At 37.0% G+C, this 26,703-nt stretch overlaps 1 protein-coding gene across 1 annotated transcript in view; it reads left to right on the top strand.

The window, feature by feature from the left end:
• Positions 1 to 26,703, top strand: part of si:dkey-112m2.1 (transmembrane protein 132C) — a 182,401-nt gene that overhangs the window by 121,795 nt on the left and 33,903 nt on the right. The window contains 1 exon segment of the mRNA XM_067375380.1: positions 25,447 to 25,633. Coding sequence (XP_067231481.1) covers positions 25,447 to 25,633 — 187 coding nt within the window.

The following is a 26,703-nucleotide window of genomic DNA, read 5'->3' as shown; positions in this document are numbered from 1 at the left end:
TATGGATTTTTTAAATTTATTTTTTTACACAAATGCATCGCTTCACTTCAGAAGGCCTTTATTAACCCTCTGGAGCCATGTGGAGTACACATTTATGATGGATGGATGTGGATGGAGGCACTTTTTTTTCAGTTCATACTCGGTGGTATCACTCACTGCCATTATAAATCTCGGATATGTCAGGATATTTATTAATATATCAGATTGTGTGCATCAGAAAGAAGAAAGTCATATACACCTAGGATGGTTTGAGTGTGAGTAAAGCTTGGGGTTATTTTCATTTGAAAGTGTACTAATCCTTTAAATTAGCTAGGACAAGCAAACCATCTGGTTTAAACAGTTTTTTCTTCAGATTCAGACTCCAAACAGGATATAAGGGTTAGACTGTGCCCCCTCTCTCTCTCTCTCTCTCTTTCTCTCTTTCTCGCACATCTTCTGTCTCTCTCACCCAGCTTGACTGTGGAGGAAATTTTTCTTTTTCATATTCCTCTCAAACGATGTGTGAAATGAGAGGATCAGTTACTCCTAGAAGGAGCAGATGTGCTTCCAGTGAATTCCTTATGTGGAATCCACAGCCCTGCTCCATCCCTAAACTAACAAGCTCTACTCACCCTACTAGAACAACGTGGCAAAACTCAACAAAATATCTTTATAAGAGGCTCTCTTCGCTAGTGAAGAAGTTATCAAATTTTGTTTCTTAACCCAATGTACTTTGTTTTTGGTCAAGAAGTTCAGTTTGCTGACTCATGTTTCCATGGGTAAAGAGGCTGTAATTGGGGCTTGAGTACCGTGTCTGTTGGTGTTGCTTGCTGTTTTGTGCTGGTATTGATTTAGCAGTGGGAACGCCACTTATCGAGGTGCTTGAAGCGGCACAGCAAGACGTCTAATCCTGGGGTTGGGACTCTGCTCAATGGGGCAAGCTATAATCCCCCATACCGTCAGTGGCACGGAGAGCCAGGGTGATTCCCAGCATAAAAACGAACACGATACTCTTTCATCAACTTATTTATTCTTTTCATTGGAACGCCACAGCGGGGATTAGATTGAGCCATCTTGTCTTTTGTTTTGAGTTTGTCCTTTCTTCTCTCAGCCTGCCGCCAGATCGATGGAGAGGTGGAGTCTCAGGTGAACAGACTGACGCTCCCTGCACTCACACTTTCTCTCTCCTTGTCGGATTCATTACACATCAGAGCATGTTTGACAGGTCAAGCGTGTTTTAATGTCTGTTCCTGCACAACTTTTAATGGTTTCTCTTTTTTGTTCTTTTTCTTTTTTCTTTTTGGAGGGGGGGTTATAAAGGCTGTAGAAGGCAATACGTCATAGTTACCGTTAAACTTGGCGACAATTGCTCAGCTGACATTGAGCATGCTTACATGCACACCAGTACGCCAGTAACTCACAAAAATCAGCTCATAGAAATAACCTGTTGTCCCGGTTCACATGCATAACCCGACAACGCAATTAAACGCCGTTTATGTGACTTTATTAATAAATTAGGTTATTTCCCGATAATGACATCAAAATGTAATAATTTGCGCATCTGACTCTGAATATTTCATTTGTTATGTTGGTTGTGATGTTAAATAAAGCATTAAAAACCAAAGAAGTGTATTGCAACATGTCAGCGGGAATCTTACGGCTATTATCCTCTCATGCAGTTAGAGATGCAGCATTTTGACTGTACTACTACTTATGCTTCACGAGATGAGAACACATTTTATAGGGGTGTGACGAGACAGGTATCTCACAAGACGAGACTCGAGATTGAGTTCACGAGATGAGACAAGATTTTTACACACTATTTTTAAGAAATCCTCAATGGCGAAATACATGACTAGAAAAAATATTCTGCAGGTGTATTTAAAATGTTTTAACTAATCATCTTTTAATGAATGTCATTTCAGTTCTACTTTCTGAGTATGAATTATCATATGCAGTAAAAAACAATAATACTCAATGCTGTGAAAGGTTTTGCCACAAACTCAACTGACTGACTTCTCTTCTGTATGATTTCAGTCTCTTCAGGCCTGACTGTACATGATTTATGAGCTTCTACAACTTTTGACCTCCTAACTGAACTCCTTTCCACAAACTGATCATATAAATAAAAACAGTATAAATAAAAATGGTAACACTTTACAATAAGGTCTCATTTATTAACATTAATGTATTAACCAACATCAACTATCAATGAACAATATATTTGCTACAGTTTTTATTAATCTTTCTTTATGTTAGTTAATAAAAATAGTCATTCATTGTTAGTTCATGATAGTTCACAGTGCATTAATTAATGTTAACAAATGAAACCTTACTGTTTTGCTAAATAAGATTAAGAGATAAGTTATAAATTTTTTTATGGTAACACTTTACAATAAGTGCAACCATAATCGCACTCTCAAGTGCAAATAAGACCAAATTTTTCTTTGATACAGAACTAAGAGATGGTTACAACTACACTGCCCAGCATAAAATAGCTTTCATATTGAGAGATATTTGCATTCATCAGGGAGCCGCTTTCAAAATGCGGGGTTGAAATTAAAATCGCGTTTGAATGCGCGCTCGCATTTACTTTCACTTTCACGATCGCGCTTAAAAGCCCTTCCACACAGGATGCGGTATGCGCTGCGCTATAAAAAACCCATTTGTTTCAATGGCTTGCGCAACGGGGCATCCAAACAATCGTAAAGCAAAATGGATGAACAGCTATTTACTGTGTTGGAATATCCAGAGCTATACAATACAAGTTTGCTGGGCATATAGAGACATCGGGAGAAAAGCTGTGTCATGGAGACATGACAAACACTGTCATGCTACTCTCTTTCTTCTTCTTACAAGCAGGGCTATTGCTATTGCTCACTTCTTAGCACAGGACATATACTTATCTGCTGACCGAAAGGTGAAACAACAATCAAATGACTACGTATAGAACTCCAGGTACAAGTTTGGAAAACTCCGCCTACTGTGATCTGGCCAGCGGAGCGCAAATCGTTTTGTATCTGAAGGGCTGCGCTAAACCCAGCGGCGAGCGCAGCGCATACCGCGTCCTGTGTGAAAGGCGCATAACTCTGTAAATATGGGGGCAGTCGTGGCCTAATGGATAGAGAGTCGGACTTGTAACCCAAAGGTCATGGGTTCGAGTCTCAGGTCCAGCAGGGATTGTCGGTGAAGGGAGTGAATATTCAGCGCTCTCCCCGCCCTCAATACCACGACTGAGGTGAGACCCTTGAGCAAGGCACCATACCCCCAACTGCTCCCTGGGCGCCACAGCAATGGCTGCCCACTGCTCCGGGTGTGTGTTCACGGTGTGTGTGTTCACTGCTGTGTGTGTGCACTTGGATGGGTTAAATGCAGAGCACAAATTCCAGGTATGGGTCACCATACTTGGCCACATGTCACTTCACTTCACTTCATGGAGCGGTGGCAACCGTTATCCAACGGAATTAAAAGTTTTTTATTTGAGTACAAAGCAAAACGACAGTGGAGGTGTAAAGTAAACGAAGCGGTGGCATATTCTTTCCTAATCATCCTAACCACTCTGTCATGGCAACATCACAAGACTACTTTTCGCCTCGACGAGAAATCTTGTCACATATTAGTCTCGCGAGATCTCGTGCCATGAGATCTCGTCACACCCCTAACATTTTATAATTCTTTGGGTCAAGAAAGAGTGAGTTTTCAATATGCTGAATGAAATCGGTGTAAGGAGCAAAAATCTAGCTGTGACAGTCGGTTTATGCTTAAGTCATTTATGACCCTACACCGATGAAGGAAAACGGGTTAACACATTTACATAACCACGTGCATTGCCGGCTTATTAAAGGGGAGTATAATGCTATTTCATGTATTCTGACTTATTTACACTGTTAAACAGTTGGATTCTCATGCTAAACATGGCCAAAGTTTCAAAACTTGAGTTGGACATATGACGGAGTATTTCTGTCCCAAAAATTCTCTTCAAAATTGTCACAGCTTTCGGAATTTTGTTCTCGAGCATTGGCCTGAGTGATATCAACGGGGGCGGAATTCCTTGTACGGGCACTTCTCCCGGAAGGGCACACACGCACATGTCGACCAGAGCAAGAGTGCAAAAGCACGCCTATCAACACGCGTTCAGTTTTACGGAAGTCGTCGGCAGCACTGCACAGGTCACAGGACTGCATGAAATTAACAATGTCACCAAAGAAGTGTGATTTTGGTTGTGACGGAAAGATAACCTCCCAAAGAACCAAGCGTTAAGTGGAGCTGAGAGTTTTGTTCTCACGCATTACATTGATGTACTCTCGATATTTGTCATTAAAATAACCATAGAAACTGATAGTTACAATGACTTTTTTATTGGTTTTTCCGTGGCTGCTCGAGCCCTCAGGATCGGCGCTTATGGTTTCATAAACAAGGCCCAGTTCCACACTGGATTTACAGATCGTTTGAAACTGAAAGATGTAAAGGTCACAGCAGTAATGATCCCGGTCATGAGTCGGGACAGCAGGTGGTGAGTAAAACTTCTTCAAATGTCTGTTTTGTTGGCAGTAGGCGCCTAAGTGCATATAATGTAAACAACACCAACGTAGTGAATAAATAAATTCATTATTCATCATTCATACACTATATTCATTATAGGGATTCAAAAGTTATCCATAGATAATGCGATGGTGTATTGTGTGTGTTTAAATATGTTTGTTTAGCTGACCGTTGATAGCTTGTAGACGATCTCTACATAAAAGCCGTGCGTACTCGTGATAGCTCGTCACTCTATCTCTGCTCACAACGACACGCCTCAGCTGTTTTCGGGAAATATTCTGTACAGCGTATGTATCTTTTCATAAATATGATTAAACTAAAGACTTTTTGGAGATATGTAGGTTGCACTAGTGCTCTATAGGTACTCAAGATTAACATGAGATGGGCAGAAACTGTGTGTGATACCCCCTCTTTAAGCATAATCGGGTTAAGAACATGCATGTAAATGCATTTATTAAGACAAATATGATATTATTCATATACAGTACAGTTAAAAAGTAAAAGTAAAACGTCTCTTATGCAAACAAGGCTGCCTTTCTATGACAGTAATACCAGTAATATCTTGAAATATTAATCCAATTGTAAAATAACAGTCTTTTAAAATGTGTATTATTTTAAAATGAAGCATTACTTCAGTCTTCAGTGTCACATTGTCCTTCAGAAATCAATATAATATGCTGATTTGTCAAGTTGTGTTGCTTTATATACACACGCACCCACATATTACCATAGTATTCATATAAATTAGTGTTGCCAAAAGTACTAACCGCAACACCAAGTTAGTACTGAAATTTAAAAAATGTGATGCTTTCAGTGCTGTTGAGCAGATTCGTAAATGCATTTGATTGGCCTTTGTGTTCATCAGATATATCTGTGATTGGCTACAATGATCAACGCACGGGAGTGTTTGAAAGCACATATCTGAAAGCATATCTGATGAGCGTGTGAACACATTGGCCAATCAAAAACCACTCAATCCATATATGTATATATGGATTTTTCACCCCTCGGCTCTTAATGCATCGTGTTTCCTTCTGGAGCATCAGTGAATGTTTGAAACGTTTTTAATAGTTGAGTTTGAGTCCCTCAGCTGTCCTCAGTGTGAAAAGATGAATCTCAAAATCCTACAGTGACTGCTGGAAAGGGTTCAAATATGCAAAAATGCTTGAAAACTGATGAATCTGCAGGAGCTGGAGGATTTTTCTGAAGAACAGAGCTCAGTTTAACTGCTCAGGACAAACAAGAGACTCATGAACAACCATCACAAAACATAAAAACAGTCATGGATCATCAGGTAAGCACACACAGTATTGAGAATCAATGGTTCACATACTTTTGAATGGGGTTATTTTAATAAATTCAGCTATTGTTTTGTCTTGTGAACTAAATGCAAACATCTTTTATGTAAAATATCCTACTCAGGACAGTACTAAACAAAAGATAACATGCATTTTTTATTATCCCTCTTATTTTATTAAAATAATTCTCATTTTCACAGATTCTGCAAGGGGTTCACATACTTTTTCATGCCACTGTATACACTCACTTCATATATTCTTACTCTCAAAAAAAAAAAGAGAAAAAAAGAGAAAAAGATAAAGATGCTTTCTTGACATCTTGGGTATATTTATTATCCCTTTCTACTTCTTTGTTGTTGTCATCATCATCTTTGTCTTCATCTTCTTCTTCGTCTTCTATTTCTTCTTCTATGTCATTATACAACTTGCTTTTCCTCCCTGCATCTGCCAAATGCAATTGATTGCCCATGCAATTCACTCACCGAGAAGATGTTCAACACCTTAAAGACATCAGACATAGTTTGGCTTGAATGCAAACTACACCCTTTCCCCAGAGGTGTTGGATTTAAATTCGAAACATGCTTGTCAGCATCTATCTGTCAGACGCCTGCCTCTGTTTAGATAAGAAATCTCAAACCCGGTGAATTCATGATGAGGGACAGTGAAAGGAAAAACTTATGCGGGAACAAACACACGCCCATCAGCCATTCACAAGGCAAGGGTGTTTTAATGAAAGAATCAGGCTTCTTCATACAAAGTCAATCACACTAAACAGTTTCTGAATAAATATAAGGCTGTGCAGTGATTTCTAAAGCAGCTCCTCTGGTTGCCGCTGGCCTCTTCTCTGGTTGATTTCATTAAAGTGGTGTGTCTGGACCACTTAATCGGACTGCTAATCCAGAGTTGACCCTGATGTGACCTCGCCTCTCACCCTCTGTCTTTCTACCTCATTAATGTGCCAAGGACACTAGTGAAGTTCCTCTCTCCTCATGCGTGCACACACACACACACACACACACTTAGGTTGCTAGCTCTTTGTCAGAAGCATCACCCCACAGGTCAGTGCACTATTGAGCTCTGTTAGTATCTGTTTGTAACAAACTCTCTCATTGTGCTGTCAGAAACCCCAGTCACATAAAGGGCAATAAGGACAAGTATAAAGTGTTTCTGAAGTAGCAGTGTTTTTATGGGAAACTAATGTTTATTTTTATTTCTTTTAAGACTGCAAATCATTCTTCTGCACTTCGGTTTGAAACCAAGAGGTTTATAATATCTGAAGAAAGCTATTTGAGCAAAACTCTTTATATAGTCAGAAGCCAGTTTAGTTTAGATCTAACCTATAGAAAATGTAAAAAACTGAATCAGTGAAGGGAATCAAACGATTTGATTCACATGAATGAATCAAAATCACCAGTACTACATTTCGATACTCCAACAATGTCATGCTTGTCTTTGATACAGAACAAAGAATGTTTAGTGAATTTATATAATTAATTATTTATTTATTTATTTATTTTTGTATGGTTTACAGCATTTCTATGTTGTGCAGTTTGACATCCCCGATGACACAGTGTTTTTCAGGATTCTTGACAGTTGTAGTCTTTCAGGGAAACTCCTAGCTCTTAGAGACAGTTCTGAACATTTCTCAGCACAGTACTAGGTGTCACTTATTATGAGGCATTTTAAAGAGGCCACATGATGTTGAATTACAATTTTATTGATCTCTTGAGTTAAAGGGATCATGAACTGCATTATTTTATGTTTCCTGGGGTGCATTTATAATGTTAGTATGATTTTTTTTTACATCAAAAATGGTCATAATTTAGGGAAAAAAAGACATTTTTCCTACCCTGATTTTAGCCTTCTGATTTGAACGCTCTGTTTTAAGGGGTCAGGGTGTCCGCAGGGTCTTAAAAAGTATTAAAAGTTGATCAATCCATTTTGGGAAAATTTAGGCCCTTAAAAGGTATTAAAAAGTCTTAATAAAGATTTCATGAGGTATTAAATTTTGTTAAATCTTTGTCAAAAGAGTTTGACTCCAAAAAGTATTCATGAATATATTTATTTTCAATAACTATTAAAAAACAACGGCATGCTCGGTCAGTGAGATCGGCTCAGGGCGTGCGCGCCGTCTACGGGTGACGTCACGTATTTTGCGAAATGCGCGGTTAGTTGATGTCTGATGTGTCGCCCTCCACACGTTGCGAAACAGACTCTGAAATGGGGAAATGTAAATTTGCTGACTCCTGGTTGGAGAAGGATGAGTTTAAACAATGGCTGAAGCCTGGTTGAAAACAACCTTGAGACTTACTGTACATATTGTAAAAAGAAGATTAGCATAGCCTCGATGGGCATCAACGCTGTCAAGTCCCACATGTACGGTGCTAGCCACAAGGCCACCGTTGGCCGCAGAGAGCAGTCGCAGCTATCCATCGCCAGTTTCTGTGCTCCAACAGTGACACCACTACCTAACACGACAGCTGAACTTGTCAATACAGCTACGACAGCGACCTCTGCCCCATCATCGGCCAACATCAGGGTGGCTAGGGGCGGCACATCAACGATGCGCGCGGAGGTTATCTGGTGTCTCAATACTGCGGTGAAAAATACTGTCTGGTATGTTCTTATTGTACTTATGCTTTCGTAAATCTGAACAACAAATAGTTGAATTTCTAATAATTATTTACGTAACATAGTACAATTTAATAGTTAAAGAATGTTGCTGATTAGAACTTGAAGTGCGATGAGGTCTTAAAATATTTTGAGAAGGTCTTCAAAAAGTCTTAAAAAGGTATTGAAATTAACTTCAGGATTCCTGCATATACCCTGGGGGTGTGTCTGCTGTGAGACTTCAGTGTAAATGCCCACTGCTGTGATTGGCTAACATCTTTGCATATGGAAATATCCAAGTATTACATGTGGAATTCTCTCAAAAACTTTTAGCACGTTTTTACTATTACAGTTCTCAAGTTTACTAATCATGAAAAGTCATTGTAAATTTCTGCATACTAACAAATGCTTTCATCATAATTAACAGTGCAAACACAGTGTAAATAAGAGACTCGTAGATTCTAATGGGAGTTTTGGTGAGAGTCCAGTACACTCGCGCAGTTTGATTGAAAGTTCCAGCGATTGTAAAGGGAGCGTTCTTTGATCGCTTTCTATATAGAATTTAATCACAGTTTAAATAACAGATTATTTTCATCCTACTAAGAGAAACAATGTGAAGTTTACTGGTTTGATTTACTGACGGTAAACGATTTTCAGACAAACATTTGACTGTACATGAATCATCACATATCACAAATGACTGGTCACTGGTGATTCTGGTTAAACATGTAAACATAATCCGTATATATTAAATGATCTATAACAAAGCAATATATTGCGCCATTGCTGTCAGATCTGATATAGAAGTCACAACGTGGTTTTTAATTACAGGCTCTGCAAATCCACTGCAGCTAATGTGTTTTTCCACAACCTTGCACTGCACATCATTTTGTACTCTTCAAAGGCATGTTCATTATTTAGTTGCTCGATCCAGTGTTAGTGTCATGTCTGTTATTTACCTACTACTACTTGTCGTGCTTGAATCAGTGGGCGGGGCTACTGAACTTTAGGGTTCCTTAGCTTGTTGTAATTCCATACCAGCCTTTTGTTGTAGTGCTTAAAAAGCATTTTCTGTAAAAGGAAATAATCCTTTGCATTGAACTTTGAGTGTCGTAACTTTGCAGATATTGTTTATGCTCAAACAGCAACATTTCACACTAACTAAAGTTAAAAAAGTGAAATAATAATCAAGGACCCCTTTAAAGAAGTCATGGAGCTGCTATGAAAACATACTGTACATTTCAGAACTCAAAACTCCCATACAAATATATTTTATACACTACCGTTCAAAAGATTGGGGAGTAATTCATTACATATAAATATTATTATTTATATGTTATAAGCATGAATACGTTATAAAGATGCTTTTAGCAGCCAAATGGTGCAGTTACAACATCACCAGCCAAACCTTGACCAATTGTTTTTGGACTAGATGCTGGTAAGATTCAAACCTTTATCTCCTTTATCTCAGTATGATACTTTATTTCCCAAATTGCCACTGTGTGTTGTTATTGTTTCACTATGATGGTAAAGTTCTTTATTAAAGAAGGATCATCACTGTTGACATTGAATTCCTGCAGCCCCAAGTCCTCTGAGTATGTCAAAAGTTGAATGCCCTTTAAGAACAGACGGCTCTTATTTTTCTCCCAATGGAGTCTTGCTGTGTATCTGTGTTTATGATAGAATACAGAGACCGCGGCACTTCTACAGTAGTTGGTGTTACTGATATGAAGTGCTGCAGGATGGTTTCGGATTAAATTGCCACCCTGGATTTGTACACTACGTCTTATCACATGAGTCCAGCCCGGCCTCACTGACAACCCTCTTTACTGTCTCCAGGCTCTCGGCTGGCAGAGCTGCTACCAACCCTGGTGTTTCTTTGCCCGATAAAGCTAGAGAGGGGCACACGCTCTGGAGTGAGAGAGCTGGTTTAGGAACAAGGATGGAAAGGAGATTTCAGATGTGGCCAGTATCCCTATGGAGAGAGGGAGAGGATACCGTAGAAATCTGCGTTATCCCCCGTAGCGTTTGTGGTTTGTAGAGGTTGGGGCTGGGCAGAGGAGCCAATATAAATCATAGTAAGCGATTTAGACCGTTCCATTATATTAAGGGGTGGGAGGGCCATTTTCTGTTTTTCATTAATGATGACAGAGCCTGTAAATACATTTTACCCCCATTTTTAATTTATTCCAAAGCCAACGGTGCCCGGCAACCGTTATGGCTCGTTTATGATTACATAACTGCTCAAGGCCACACAAGGCATTTAAGATTCATACGCCACTCACACAAATTAAATAACGCGTGATCGATGCTTTAAATCCATCCAATGATTGCGTGCGTGTTGCCATGCTTTACAAATCCCCCTTTTTATCGAGGATGAGTGCTTGTCATTTCAGCATTAGTGTGCGTGTAGGTATGGGTATAAATAACGCAAGGATGATTACAGAAGGCAAGGGCAGAAGCCAGATTACAGAGAATTAATGTGTAAATTTATATTGGTAATTAGTTTTTTGTGTGTAGGAATGTTCAGAGATGAAAAATATGTCGCCTACAGATGAATTAGAGCTAGCCTTGACAAATGACGTGTGTTGAACTTCTAAAATGTATATGCAATGTTCCCTATCTAAATTTCTGTGTTTACACACTTTCACAGATTTTCAGTGAGTTAAAAGGCTTAAGAAACATAATTTATCTCACACTTGGGACTATGAGATGCAGCAAATACTACAATATTTATATCAGAAGTTATCTTGGTCACATCAAATCATTTTAATACTTTATTGACATTGCTTCATAAATGTAAATAACTAAAATAAACAGTGTTCTTCCAATTCAGAACTGAAGAACTATCTGTTTGTTGTGTCCTGTCATATTGTTCTGTCTATAATTCTATTGTTCTGTTAAATATCTGCTTTATTAATTTCTTTGAATATTAAATAATTTTTATTCAGCTTCCTTACATTCAGATTTTAATTGTAATTCTGCATCCTGTTCTCAGTTCAAATTTTAAAAATTATGGAAATTAATTAAAAAAGACATTATGAATTTAGTTTTGAATAATGTACAGCTCCGATGATAATGCAGTAATAAACATATAAATTAGGTTACACTTCAGAATACTGTTCTGTCATTAATGAATAACTACAAAGGAACAAATGTGTAACACAATATGAACATTCTAGTAACTACTATTAACAAGAAACACTGATTAATGAATTAGCAAGTAATAGCGCTCAGTTGAATTAGGTACTGTAGTAAACTATTAGCTATATAATCAATAAATAATATTTTTTCATACCTCCTAGAGGACTACTAAGAACTGCTATATACAGGTTCATAATTAATGTGAATATTGCATAATGTAGAATTTATTCTAAAGCAAAGATCAGTCATCAAGGTTCTGGATAGTAATGACTCAAATGTTACAACATCCTTCTAAAGGAATTACTAATTATTTGAGACAGTACTCTAAAGTGAAGATCATAGTAACCCAGTAGTAATGACTCGAGTGTTACAAAAGCCACCAGAAGGAATTACTATCCAAACCCTTACAAAAACCTCAAAAGCTTACAGTGACTTCAGTCATTACTAGAGAGTTATCTTGCTTTTCACTTCAGAATTCTGCTCCAAATAAGTAGGTATTAGTAGAATTCCTTCTGAAGGAATATATGACTCATTATTAGTGTTAACAGCATGTTAAAGGTTTATTTCACCCTAAAATGAAATTTCTTTCATTAATTACTCACCCTTGTTTTTCCAAACCCGCAAGACCTTCGCTAATCTTCGGAACACAAATTAAGATATTTTTGATGAAATCCGAGAGGTTTTTTATCTCGATAGAAAGCAACGAAATTACCACATTTGAGGTCCAGAGAAGTAGTAAAGACATTGTTAAAACAGTTCATGTGACTACAGTGGTTCAACCTCAATATTATGAAACGATGAGAATACTTTTTGTGCGCAAAAACAAAACAAAAATAACGACTTTTCAACAATTTTCCTCTTCCGTTAGTCTTCTACACAGTTAACGCAGTGAACGCAGTCCAGAAAACAGACTCAGTATTGGCTGACTCCTGCGTCAGCATGACATGCGTGCGTCGTGCTGCTCACATGAACAGCACGGGACAATACCGAACCGGCGTCTATACGTAAAGTCGGAAGCTCTGCACTGTGTTCAGTGACTTGACAGGGAAGAGGAATTGTTGAATAAAGTCATTATTTTTGTTTTGTTTTTGCACACAAAAAGCATTCTCGTCGCTTCATAACATTAAGCTTGAACCACTGTAGCCACATTGAGTATTTTGACGAAGGTCTCACATGTTTGAAACAACATAAGGTTGAGTAATTAATGACAGAAATTTCATTTTTGAGTGAACTAACCCTTTAAAATTCCGTTACTCATTTGTTCCTGTATGTATAGTTATTCATGAATGACAGAACAGTATTCTAAAGCATTACCAATAATTATTAATTAATTATTGAATATTACTGATCATTTCCAGTCATTTCAATTTCAGATTTGGATGTGACTAAAAGTGATTACTTCTGAGTGGTTGAGTTGTTAGCGCTGTAATTAGGCCATCTGCTTTGACCGTTTCAGATTCTTTCTGTATTATAGAACGCCCTTGTTTAATGCAGATTTACAGATTGGTTTCCAACACAGGCATTATCCTGTAATCAACCAATCACAGCCATGTTCTCGTGTGACTTTTTGCCTGAATTTTGTTACTGCACTCATACTGAGATTGTGTGCTCTTGATTGCTGAGATTATGGCTGCGTTCCAATCAAACATGTCTTGTCAGGATATTGCTCTGACAGTTAAATTTTTTACTGATGTTCTAACTGGTGATTAAAATTCCTTCATCTGCAGGGTGGAGAAGTTGTGACTTGGCCTGAATTGCACTTTGGACTGTTTGATTTAAGCCTAATTTACTGTCCCGTGGCCTTGTACCATAAGCCCTGTCATTGATTGAATGTCAGTGTTGGTGGATTTGTGTAAATGAGAGCAGGGCTCTTCCCTTAAAACAGGGAGGACACGATGCCTCAAAGACAAAGTCGTGGGTGTGTGTTTATGCAAATATCTCCACACATGCATATTCTGATTTAAGGGTGGCTTGAAAAAGATGTTGTATGCTATTATAGTAATGATGTTTGCACTGAAATATGGGAAAGTTTTTTGATGTTCTATTCTGCGCAGCTCTTAAAATAAACATGGCCTTGTGTGTTCCTCATCGCCAGCCTGCAATTTCCTGTAATAAAACATGCACCCTGTAATATATTAAATTGTCTTTCTCTCTGTGCTGGTCGTGCTGTTGCTCATTCTGGATCTTCTATTGACTGTCTGTTTCCTCTCAGGGGAGAAAAAAGGAACACACCCTCCAGCCCCGTAAGCACCGGTGTTGCGTTCCATAACAATGCCTCTGGCCACTATTAGCACACCCGGAGAACAATCCATCAATTTGGGTTAAATTGTACAAGCCGTGCTGCCAAGAACACATTCCTAATGAACTTATGAATACGGTGTTGCGCTGTGGCTGTGCTGCAGAAATCTGCATATGTAAAAAGACACATCCCCAAATTATATTTGACTTTGCATGAGCACATTAATCAGGGGAGAAACAGTCCCAATCTTAATAGGGGGAGGGAGGGGGGGTTGCTCCATGCAGTAGGTCAAAACACAACATTTTTTCCCCCAACAGCTGATGAATCAAGGAAGGTCGCACCCACTGCTTGGGAAGTGTTCAACATACAAGGCAAATTGGTATGTGGTTGTACACTTAAATATTAAATATAATACAAAAAAAATATTTAATTCAAAATGTTTCAAACATATGAACTTTCTAAATGTTATAAATGTAAAAGAAAATATTTTTTTTAGGGAGGTGATGCAATTAAGCATGACTCTTGACCTGTACTTAAATTCTGTCATAAGATATTTTCCATTTGAGTAATTCAAGCATGAAGTACCACCTTCTAACAGGCAACATGCCAAACCACATTTATAGACATCAGGCAGTGTAGAATGAGTAAGGAAAGTATTTATACAAGATACATTCTTGCATTCAAAAACAGCTGGATGTAGTGCAGTTGAACACAACAGAATGCAAAACTCTCATTTTTATAAGTTTAATAACTTAACCTTTTTCTGTGTGAACAACAATGTATTTAATAAACAATATATTAAAATGAATTTTTAAGTTATACAGTACTGTTCAAAAGTTTGCGGTCAGTAAAATTATGTTTTTAACAAATGTTCTTTATGCTCACCAGAGCTGAATGTATTTGATATTTTTGAAAAAATCTTGAATGGTTCTTGAATGAATGTTCAAAAGAACATTTATTTGAAATATAAATCTTTTGTTACATTTTAAAAGGTCTTTACTGTCACTTTTTATCAATTTAATGTAACCTTGCTGAATGTAATTAAAGTATGTGGCTAAATTCTAAATTATATTCTAAATAGTAAAATCACAAAATGTAGTTGCGGCATCTACCATCCGGCTCAAACCTTGACCCCCTTAGATTGAAATACTGTAGTCACTAAATGGATGCTTTTGCATAGCCTTTAAAAGAGATGTAATTGGGAACAATGAAACACCAATTTTTTTTTGAGACTGCAAACATTGACCAGGCCAGTGGTTCCTAAACACCCAACAAAAGTAATAATATCAATGTGTGCATATGCAGCAAAGGATCCAGGAGTCTGAGTGTTTGTATGTGTGCATGACCCTTTGTAATGAGTTGTATCAAGGACAACCTGTTCGGAGACTGCGTAGTATGGCGTGTTTTGTCATTTAGCTCTGGTTCTTTTAATTAGTCTGAGTATGTTACGCTTGAGAGCTTCCAATTATGGATTGACATCTTGTCCGCACAGAGTATGAGAGATGGGAAGTTCATCAGTCAGAAAACAGAACTCAGATAATTTGGATTCATCCCACATTCTGAAAGAACCGAATGATTTCATGTTTCATGACTGGAAGGAGAGCGATGGACCTTAATGGTGAAAAATAATAGGAAACATATGGCAAGGAAGTTAATCAAGTTAAATCAAACAAAGTGCTGCGTAGGAACCAGAGTGCTAGCGTGACTCTCACGAGTATGTAGACATTAGCATGCTTTGTGCATGTGTGCTTAGCACTTACACGGATCCCATGTGATTGCATTTTTGAACACTTAATTATATTGGCTTATGCAGAGCATGAATTAGTGGCTATAATGACTGCTCTGATTCATCACTGTAGCATAATGAAAATGATTCCTCATTTGGCAGTGTTTTCGGTTATTGTGTTTTCCAGGGTCACATATGCTACTATGCCTATGAGGCAGCATATGTTTGTTGAATGGCTTCAGTTTTTGTATTAATCAATAAGGGAGTAGAGAGTAGTTCATGTACCTGTACATAAACACTAACGGACTCCATTCTCCAAAAGTTTCATGATTTCTTTAGGTAGTTTAGCCACCATTCATTAATCTCAATTTTTTGAGCAGAACTCTCCTAAACCCAGCTAAATCTAGCACATATATGATTATTTGTACTTCAAAGTTGAGCCTGGCACACATGATACTGCTTGGTGAGAAGGCTTTGTGAGCCGCCCATCTACCCAGGCTTATTTCAGGTAATTCAGTGTGAAGTACTGCCGTCTTGGGCATCCATTTCACTCTGTGCTTCCTATTCCACTACATGTCTGCTGCGGTGATAACGTAGCTACTAAGTGAGTGGGTAAGTCTGATGATATCTGGCTAATGGATTTAAATGATGTTCCCAGCTGGATGTCTGACCCAAGGGCAGCCATTTTCCTCAGCTTCCATCCGGTCCAACAGCTTCACATTCTTCTTAAACCCCTTGCGTTCCTGCGGAAGCAACACCTAGCAAATCAACTTGCAGAGTGCAATGAATATTACATCACTCCCTCAAGGTTCATGAGATTGTGGGTCACAGACAGTCGAGGTTGTCTGTTTTTTTCTGCCACTTGTTTGTGGTATTTTGCATTAGATGCTGCTCATCCATAATTTCAAGCAGGGCCTATTCAAGGCATAGGCCAACTACGCAGTTACCAAGGGCGCCATTAGTTGGAGTTATGTTAAAGCCCCTGCAAACACGATAACATAATGACACTGCATTTTAGCAAATTTCACCATATGCTAAGTACATTTAAACAGCTGAATATTAGCATAAGAAAGATCGAATATAAAGATATAAGACGACAGCAATTATAAATCCAGATATTTAGTATATATTGAAATATTTTGTGTATATTGTCCAGAAAACATGAAAGTGTTCCATTCACATGTGAAAATAAAAACTAAAGGTCAGTAATTTACCAACATCTATCACATTATGTAATATTTTAAATAGTTATATCATTATCCTAATCAAATGCATTAATCTTAGATGTAGTATATCCCGTAAATTGAATTTAACTTATTTAAATTTAAGTAAAGAATTTAAGTTTAAAACTTAAAAAAAAATTATGAAAGGGTTAGTTCACCCAAAAAAGAAAATTAATTCATTAATTACTCACCTTCATGTGATGTCTTTCTGCACCCCTAAGACATAAGTGACCAGTAAGATCATCTTCAGATCACAAATTAAGATATTTTTGATCAAATCCGATGGCTCAGTAATGTTGCATTGCCAGCAATAACACTCCCTTTTTCAATGCCCAGAAAGCTACTAAAAACATATTTAAAACAGTTCATGTGACTACAGTGGTTCAACTTTACTATTATAAAGTGACAAGAGTACTTTTTGTGTGCCAGAAATAACAAAATAGCAAATTTATTCCACAATATAGTGATGGGTGATTTCAAAACAGTGCTTCATGAAGCTTCGAAGCTTAATGAATCATTTGTTTCAAATCAGTAGTTCGAAGCATGAATCAAACTGCCAAAGTTACATGAACTATTGAAGTTTCAAAACAATTATGATGTAACAAAGCCTCGTTTACTGAAATCATGTGATTTTGGCGCTCCGAAACACTGACTTGTGAAAATAGTACCAAAGTGAATAAAAAAAAAACTGGGTTTACTAAATTCATATTTGTGTAAGGGAAAGGTTTTACTAAATTCATATTTGTGTAAGGAAAAGGCAAAAATATTTTTTGTAGTTTAATTTTAAAGTTTAATTTACTGTACTTAGTATGTAAAAGAATACTACTAAACCATGTACGAATACGTTTTTTTTTTAGTAGCACGTAGCAAGTGGTCTAGAAAGTTCACTGGAAAATCAGTTTGTGTTTACATTTAAATACTGTGAACTCAAAATCTGCAAAACTTTCATTGCTAACTAATGGACAACTACTTGCACAAGTACTTGCACAAGTACTTCCATGTTCTACTTATTACGGCTCGAGCGTTTCCGGTCAGCGTTCAGCTTACTTAAATACAGAGAGCTTCTCATGAAAACGCAGATTATTACTACGTTTTAGGGCTGCCAAATGTTTTTTAAACAATTAATCATATTCTCTGCATTAACATTAATTATCTTCAACCTGCTGAAATGTTTATTAATATATTTCACTTCCAAATGTGCATTCTGAATAATAAATAAATATATTTCCCCACTAACCTACCGCCTTCAAGTGCTTGTCTTCTCATTAGCAGCTGTTTTTCTCTTAGTCAACATATTTCATACCTGTTAAATGTACATTTAAATTAAATTAAATGAGCAGAAGAGCATACAAGACATGCACAAACAAACCAAGCTGACGATTAAACAGCAGTAACCTTTCATATAATAGTTATAATTAATCAAATTATGAAGTACTGGATACTGTGGGGAAAGAATCGCGGCTTATTTTGGATTAAAACTTAAAGTTCCATTGAGTTTGGAAAGGTCTGTACACAGTAATCATCAGAATATCTCTTCTTCTGTCTCTGAATATGTCTGGAAGTTAAAATCATCTCGAGGACTCTCATTTTAAGAGGCGTTTAGTTAGCTATATGATAACATTGATAACAACATTGAAAATAGATACAACCGGAAACAACTGAGCCATAATATATCAAACCGGATGTGCGTCACGAGGCTCATTGCAAGTAGTCCATTACACTGAACCACTGCATGTTAGTGTTGGTACTATGACAACCAATATGGATGTGCAACTGCAGTGTGAAAGAAATGAAATCATTCATATACAAAAGTTGATGAATAATTTCAATGTTTATTAAGAGTCAACTAACTTTTTACAAATTATATACATTTAAAGCAGCCCTGATTTCAAGGATCCTATACATGAAAAGTTATTGGTGATTTAGGTGGTTTATTGAGAATCTATTGGTTGATATTGGATATTTAATTGTGCATGGTCATTTTGACGATTTTTACATTTAGATTACCTTTGCCATCTTCTAATGATAACTTAAAGATCTTTAAAACACTAGTAATTTAAAAACACTTTCAAATATAATCTTTAGCAAATCTCAAAATTAATATTCATTTCTCATGTTATAATGTGATGCCTAAGTTCACTTTTAGTTTTTTCTTTTTAATTTTGTACTATATTTTATGTAAATCAATGAAAAAGATTATGATGTCATGTTATGACAGATATGGCAGTTAATTTAATTTCAGCATTGTTCATTTGTTGGATCATCACTAGTTGGAACCTTCTGTACAATAAAAAGCAAACCAAAATTCATCTCTTAACCACTTTGTATCTTACTGTGCAACTTTTTTTTAAGGTCTATACCACGATTAGATCATTTATCAGCCTCCTCAGTGGTTGCTGAATGGAGTTTTTTGAAAACTTGCAGACACTGCACATTTAAATTACCCAACAATATTCTTGTTTAATTTGTTTTTTTATTCTAAAAGAAACTTACACACTTAGATTCCCATCACTTTTAGCTTTTTTGTGGTGCAAGTATATAAATTTTGTATGTCCTAACTTTCCTACAGAATAGTTTAACACTATAAAGTAGAGGTTTGTGAACTGTCTGCACTTGTCTACTTGAGGAGTTTTCTGTTGTTCTTGTGATGTTTGTTGAGAATTGCTTTTCTGAATTACAATAAGATGACATCTTAAGGTCCTAAAGACAATGCTATGGTACTTGTCATCTATTATTGACAAACCCAGTGTGCACCCACTTATATGCTCTTGCTTCCACACACACATCAGTACACCTATACAGCAACGAGCTATGGGTCATTTTGTCCCTCTCACTTAATTATGGTTCCCTTCCATAGGGAACTCAACTGACGCAGCATCTCATTCCCTTCTAAGGAAACCAGGGTTACATGCATAATGACACATTCCCTTTTATACAAAAATCAACGCTGCATCGGTTGCTGGTGCAGCATCTCGTTTACTTCGCCAGGATTACATACGTAACCCAAGATGTTTTCAATAAAGCACTCAAATACTATTTCTTCATGTTCTAATCAGTCTTTAAATGCAGGTAAAAAAAATCAGCCCAGTCATGATCGTAACAAGAGATGAAAAAGAAGATTTGTTCATTTTAAACATTAATTTGCTTAAAAGATTTATTCTCTTAACAGATTGATTCATTTAAATGACATGGGCTGCATTTCCCAGAAGCATTGCAAGCCTAAGTTAAGACCATTTGTGTCAATGGTTTCTACATTCTACTGTACCTAGGCCTACAATGCTTTTACGCTCTCAAAAGCTCTGTTCACTTTTTTGTTTTTTACTTGATAGATTTGTTCATTTAAGAGTTTTGAAGTTGATTGTAAAGACAACGGTGTCAATGGTTCTTTCCTATGATATACTGTGCCTAGGCTTTGGATGCTTTCGGGAAACACAGCCCTGTTCACTTAGAAGATTTGTTCACTTAAAAGACCTGTTCAATTAAAATATCTTTTTACTTAAAGGGATAGTTCACCCAAAAATGAAAATTTGATGTTTATCTGCTTACCCCCAGTGCATCCAAGATGTAGGTGACTTTTTTTCTTCAGTCGAACGCAAAATTATGATTTTTAACTGCAACCGCTGCCGTCTGTCAGTCAAATAATAGCAGTAGATGGGAACTTCAACTATAACAGTAAATAAAACTTGCTTAGACAAATCAAAGTTAAACCCTGCAGCTCGTGACGACACATTAATGTCCTAAGACATGAAACGATCGGTTTGTGCGAGAAACCGAACATTATTAGTGTATTGGTGTATTAGAGGTAAATAATTATATAAATACTGTTCGGTTTCTCACACAAACCGATCGTTTCGTGTCTTAGGACATCAATGTGCCGTCACGAGCTGCAGGGTTTAATTTGGATTTGTCTATGGAATTTTTTTCGACTCTTATTGTTCAAGTTCCCAATCACTGCTATTATTTGACTGACAGACGGCAGCGGTTGCAGTTAAAAATCATAATTTGCGTTCGACTGAAGAAAAAAAGTCCTCTACATCTTGGATGCACTGGGGGTAAGCAGATAAACATCAAATTTTCATTTTTGGGTGAACTATCCCTTTAAGTGGTTTGTTTACTTAAAGGATTCATTCATTTAAAAGATATGAGTTGCATTTCCCAGAAGCACTGCAAGCCTAAGTTATGACCATTTGTGTCAATGGTTTCTACAATCTACCGTACCTAGTCCTACAATGCTTTTGGGAAACAGCCCTGTTCACTTTTTTGTTTTTTACTTTATAGATTTGTTCATTGAAGAGTTTTGTTTAAAAACAATGATTCTTTTATGACCAAAAGCAGGGATTATTTTTGCATACCGGCAACTCACATCAACTGATGTTACTCTCTTCTGTTTGCTTGTAACCACTTCTTTACACTTGCAACTACTTTTGTATAGATCTATCTTTTGGAAAGATCTCAATTACCTGCAATTGCAGAGTTCTTGAATATCTTTATAAGAGTTGATGCTACAAACCTTGTAAGCCTTAGCAACTGATTCACTTTTTTCTTTTTTTTTTTGTAGCTGCCTTTAAAAGCAGCTTTAGCAGCTTTAATAAATGCACCACGGTTTCCCTCCGCACACAAATATAGGATTCATATTAACTATTTTCTATAGTCTTTGCTGATACTTTCCTTTCTCTCTCATTCATCTCTCTTTTGTTCTGACCATGTGAACTCTGTCTTTAGACCATAAACTACTTTAGTGAGCATGATGCAGGTCAGCGCCCCCATGCCAGCACTGTGATTGAGTTTCATGCTTAGTCTGTTGGGGGTCCTGAGTACCCAGCGTTGCCTTTGAGAGGGAAAGGAGTGGAAGAGGCGGCTGGCAAATCCTCCAGCAGGAGGGCGAGGGCTCGCCTTCGGCGCGGCTCTTTCACTCAGCCTCTTCTACAACCTGTGAAATGAAATTCCACCACAGCTTTACTCAAAGCTGACGCGCCAACTGCCATTACTTCCCCGGCTTTGACTTTTATTTCCCCGAGCCGTGAGGTGCCAACCACAGCGGCTTTGTAGTCAAATTGATTCTATTCGTTTGATGTATCATTGTTGTCAGTGCTAAGCAGATCACCACTGTGCATGAATATATCCACCCTAGAGTCTCCACAATGAAAGCCATTTCCATTTTCTACCCTTTTTTCCTTCTCTTTTTCTTTCTCACGCTATTTTTACATGGTTGTGTAAAATGAGGGAGGCTCACGGTCTCTTTGAAGAGCTTCTGTTTCAGGAAATTCAGTTGAAGAACCTTGTTTTGAAAGATTGGGATTTCACCTACTCCACTTTAAATATTAATTCTCCACCTCCTGTAGCCCAGCCCTTTGTCATCAGACCTATACATTCTGGCAGAATTTTACTCCCTCTGATGGTTACGTGTGAGTCTATCTCGACGAATAGAGTTCCTCTAGCTTTCTCTGCATTTTAATATGTTTTGACATAACAATCCATTCATCCTAGCGATGAGCAATTGAGAACCTGTCGAGACTTCACAGAGAAACTGTCACTGAGGTGTTCCACTTTACATTCCTGTTTTCACAAAGTACTCTTTATGGTTTGAAAATATATATTCAGGCTTCATTTTTCGCTCTCTATGTCTGAGATGATTTTCATATTTGCTGCCCTTATAACCTCTACTGCATAGCGTAAGATTGACGAGGTAAGCTTTCGAGAGCAGAAAACTCAGTCAGTATAGTCTATAAACGGGTAGAATGCACTCTAAACTAAGTCATACACTCAAAATTCCACCGTAAGTTCTGCAGTTTCCGCAGGAACGCCTGTCATTCATAAAATTCCCCGCCCCTTATGTTTTTTCTTGAACATTTGGGCTACATCTGCTACCAGTATGCTTGGTTTAACACATCTCAACATTTTTAAATCCACTTAGCAAATTATCCCACAAAATCAGCTGCAAAAATACAGAGGAATTCCCAGATTCCATCTGCAAACAAAAAGATTTTAATCAATCAGCATTAGCTTCTGATGATGTGGAAAGGTTTCCGCCTTGGTGAAGAGATACTGCACTTCGCCCTCTACTGGACAGATCTTGACCCTACATTTGAGTCGTAATGGCAGTGTTAATCGTGTGCTGGTTTGATTCACTTGGCGTTGAATGAGAAAACTGACAATGACCCATTACAGTTTTTGAGCTAACAGGGCTCTTCAGAGCATTCATTGAGGTCATGGAAACCAGTGTTTGCAAAGGGGATACATTTATTTTTAAGTGCAACAAAGCTGTCAGCTGTGTTTCTCACAAAATGCCTCTTTGACATCAAAGCCTTTTAGCTGCCCGTCTTCATTTACCAGCACCACATTAGCACAAAAAAAAAAATGCCACTTACTTTAAGTAGCCTTTTTGTGTGACCATGACAAGTGCTTAACCAAGTGCCTGCTGGTAAGCGTCATTTATGGCATTGCAAGTCCTTTTGTTTTTGCTGTAGTTGTTGAGACCTTTATTGAGGGTCAGTCATTAATATTTATCTGTAGTTGTAAAAGAAATAGTCCTCCCAAGAATGAATATAGGTATCATTTATTTATCACAGTAATAGCAATATTTTCTATGTTCCTCACACAAAGCTAATGCCTGACTTCAAAAGATTTTGAATATAGTGCATATATAAGTTATGTGGAGGCATTTTTGTCATTTACACTGTCATTGTAAGCAAAACAACATGAAAATCCTTTCTGACAGCTCATTTTGTGGTCTACAGAAGAAAAAAGTCCTGATGATTCCTTTAAGGATTTATAACAAGACTTTTAAGTCTTTTACAAAAGCCTTTTCTAGTCTTGAGTTCAGTTTTCTGCTCCTTACAGATGTCTCTTTAAGGAATCTAGAAATCAAATTAACTTACACCATGTGTGATCTGGTAGAAACTGGCAGTGTGCGGTCGCTTTTATTATGTAAAGTCACAGATTAGAACGTGTGAAAACTGATATGATCATCCAGATTTGCTTATTAAAGATATCCTGCCGTCTCTGTTTCCATGACATTGAAATCAGAGAATCCAGTGCTTTTTGGAATGAATCTTATTAGAACTGCTGGTAACAGGAGGAAGATGTTTTGTTTTCTTGAAGCTTCAGCTGAGGGAGACTGTATTTATGATATTTTTTTGTTAATGAAAAAAGGATAACCTCTAAAAGAGATATTCTCATATTCAGACACATCAAGTCAGAATTGCAAAGACCAATCAAAACTAATAAGTAATATGTTTATTATGTTTTTGAAATAAGTCTTCTATGATTACCATTTATTTAATACATACAGTAAAAATGTGATATTGTGAAATATTATAATTTAAAAATATCTGTTTAGTATTTTGAAATGTGATTTATTCCTGTGATGGCAAAGCTATCTTCAGTGTCACATGATCATTCAGAAATCACTCTATTATGCTGATATGCTGGTGCACAAGGAACATTTTTTTTTAATAAAACCAATGTTCAAAATGGTTGTGCTGCTTAATATTTTTGTACAAACAGTGATTTTTCAGGATTCTTTGATGAATAAAAGTCCAAAAGAACAGCATATATTTGAAGTAACTTTTGCAACATTATAAACATTTTTACTGTCACTTTTGATTCACATTCTATACATTTACTACATTGAAATCATAACCACAGTTGGCCTGTCTGCTTCTATAAAAAGTTGCATTCATCTTACCTGTTTTGATTTGCAGAAGATTGGCTGTTGGTTGGTCAGAAATTCTGGCATTCAAATCTAATGTGTGCGATATGTCAAACTTCACACTCCAGGACAAAAAACCTCTCATGGGAACTGTTTAAAGGTAGCCCAATTCCATGGGGAAAGCTGCAACCTTGTTAACTCTGAACAATGTGTTAGAGAAAAAGTCTTTCTTTCTGAAATTTGTGTGTAATGTCAACCAAAGAGCATAAATTATAATTTTTTTCCCCTAAAATAATGAAATGACAGCATTGAGAATTGCACGGTGACCTTAATTTTTACATGGATTTGTGAGTTATTTGAAGAGGGACCTTGTATCGTATCATACTGTTCTGGTTCTGGGAAAAAAAAATATTCTGAGAAAAAGAATATAGTTTATTTTTTTGTTCCTGTCATGCTACCAGGTGCGAATTCAATTGCAGTTCCATATTCCACATTTGTATTTTGATATTAGGAATTTTTCATATGCCTTTTTGTTTTAACTAAGTACTGTGAGGCCGGAGCAGCCAGGCTGATCAAACCCAGGCCTGGGCAAATCAAATGGCTTTGGTTTTATTCATTGTTTTTCAGCTTTGTTTGCATTGCAATCAGTGGAGACAATGTTATGCTCTGCTTTGGAAATCTTTTCTGAAAATGCTGTGGCACCGGACCAAAAGTAAATTGCTTTTTTGCTGTCTTTTTTCCCCCGGTTGCTGCTGGGATGTGTTTTTGTTGAACTAAAATAATGAGAGTAAACCACCACACTCTCACTCCCACATACGTTGCATCCTACACCCTACACACACCAGGTGTACAAAAACAAAAGGGTCGATAAATGGTGGCTTGACTGCCCCTTCATCCGTTGGCAGCATACACAGGCCAGTAATCACATAACAACAAATAAACACAAGACAACCATGAGTTTTAAATGCATATGCTTTTAGCTTGCATTTAAACATTTTGATATTACTCTTCACCGTTTCTGTTTTCTGTGTTAGGGTGGAGGCCGGTTTCCAGAAGGTTTTACAGGTGGATCTGGAGGTCAACGGGTTGTTGGATCCTCTAGGAAGTCGCTCAGTGACATGGCAGATTGAGTACCCCATCTCCCGGACCCTCTCAGATGAGATCCAAACCCTCATCCGTCTGGCACCACATGACCTTGGTGGCATCGTGCCATTGGCTATGGTGAGTTTAATCTTGATCAACTTGTGTCTTTCTTTCTAAACAATTCCAATCATGCAATGCTGTTCTTTTGTCTTCTTTTTATTGTTATTGTTTGCATATAATATAAATGATTGCTGCTTTCAGGCATAATATAAGATGCATCGCACAGGAAATGTTAATGTGTCTTCTGAAGCAACAGTATGATTAGCACTTTAATTAGCCCTAATTTGGTTAATTGAGCATACAGTTTGCTTTTAAATGGGCAATTGGGTCAAAACCAAAAGTATTTCATTTAAAATTAGAGGAAACTGTGAGTGGCCTCAAACAAATAAGGTTAACTAGAAGATAATAAGGATTATGTCAAGCTATACAGTGCCTGGGCAGTCACAGCTGGTGCTTTTCAAGAGCGGGGAAGCACAGATGTGTAGATGTGTTATGTACAGAATTTATTATCCACTGTAGGCAAGTTTATTTATATATATATATATATATATATATATATATATATATATATATATATATATATATATATATATATATATATATATATATATATATATATATATATATATATATATATATATATATATATATATATATATATATATATATACAGCTATGGAAAAAAATAATAGACCACTTAACATTGATTTCTGAACTTGGAGTGGTCTCTTAATTTTTTCCATAGCTGTATATATATATATATATATATATATATATATATATATATATATACACAGTATGAACTGTTGGCATTCTAAGGTAGAACGGGAGTCTCAGTCTCCTTTTAGTCAGTCTAAAGCCTTTATTTATAGATATAGTAGCCACATGTAGAATACACTCATAAAGGGAGATTTTTATGTCAGTAGCCACGTTTACATGTACACTTTTTTGTCATTCCGATTAAAATCATTCCGAAAAATTTGAAAAATTCGGTGGGCTGTTTACATGAGACGTTATCTAACCCGATATGGTGTTTACAAGTGTCGACGCTTTCAATCGGAATGACTTTGTGACATGCACACATTAGCTTAGTATGTCCTGTTTGCCACCTTTTATTCCTGTCAACATGGAGTTCCATTATTTCGTAT

Source organism: Chanodichthys erythropterus, chromosome 22, assembly GCF_024489055.1.
Source record: "Chanodichthys erythropterus isolate Z2021 chromosome 22, ASM2448905v1, whole genome shotgun sequence".
Classification (NCBI taxonomy): Eukaryota; Metazoa; Chordata; class Actinopteri; order Cypriniformes; family Xenocyprididae; genus Chanodichthys; species Chanodichthys erythropterus.
Note: the sequence above shows the minus strand (reverse complement) of the source record. Positions and strands in the feature narration are given on the sequence as shown.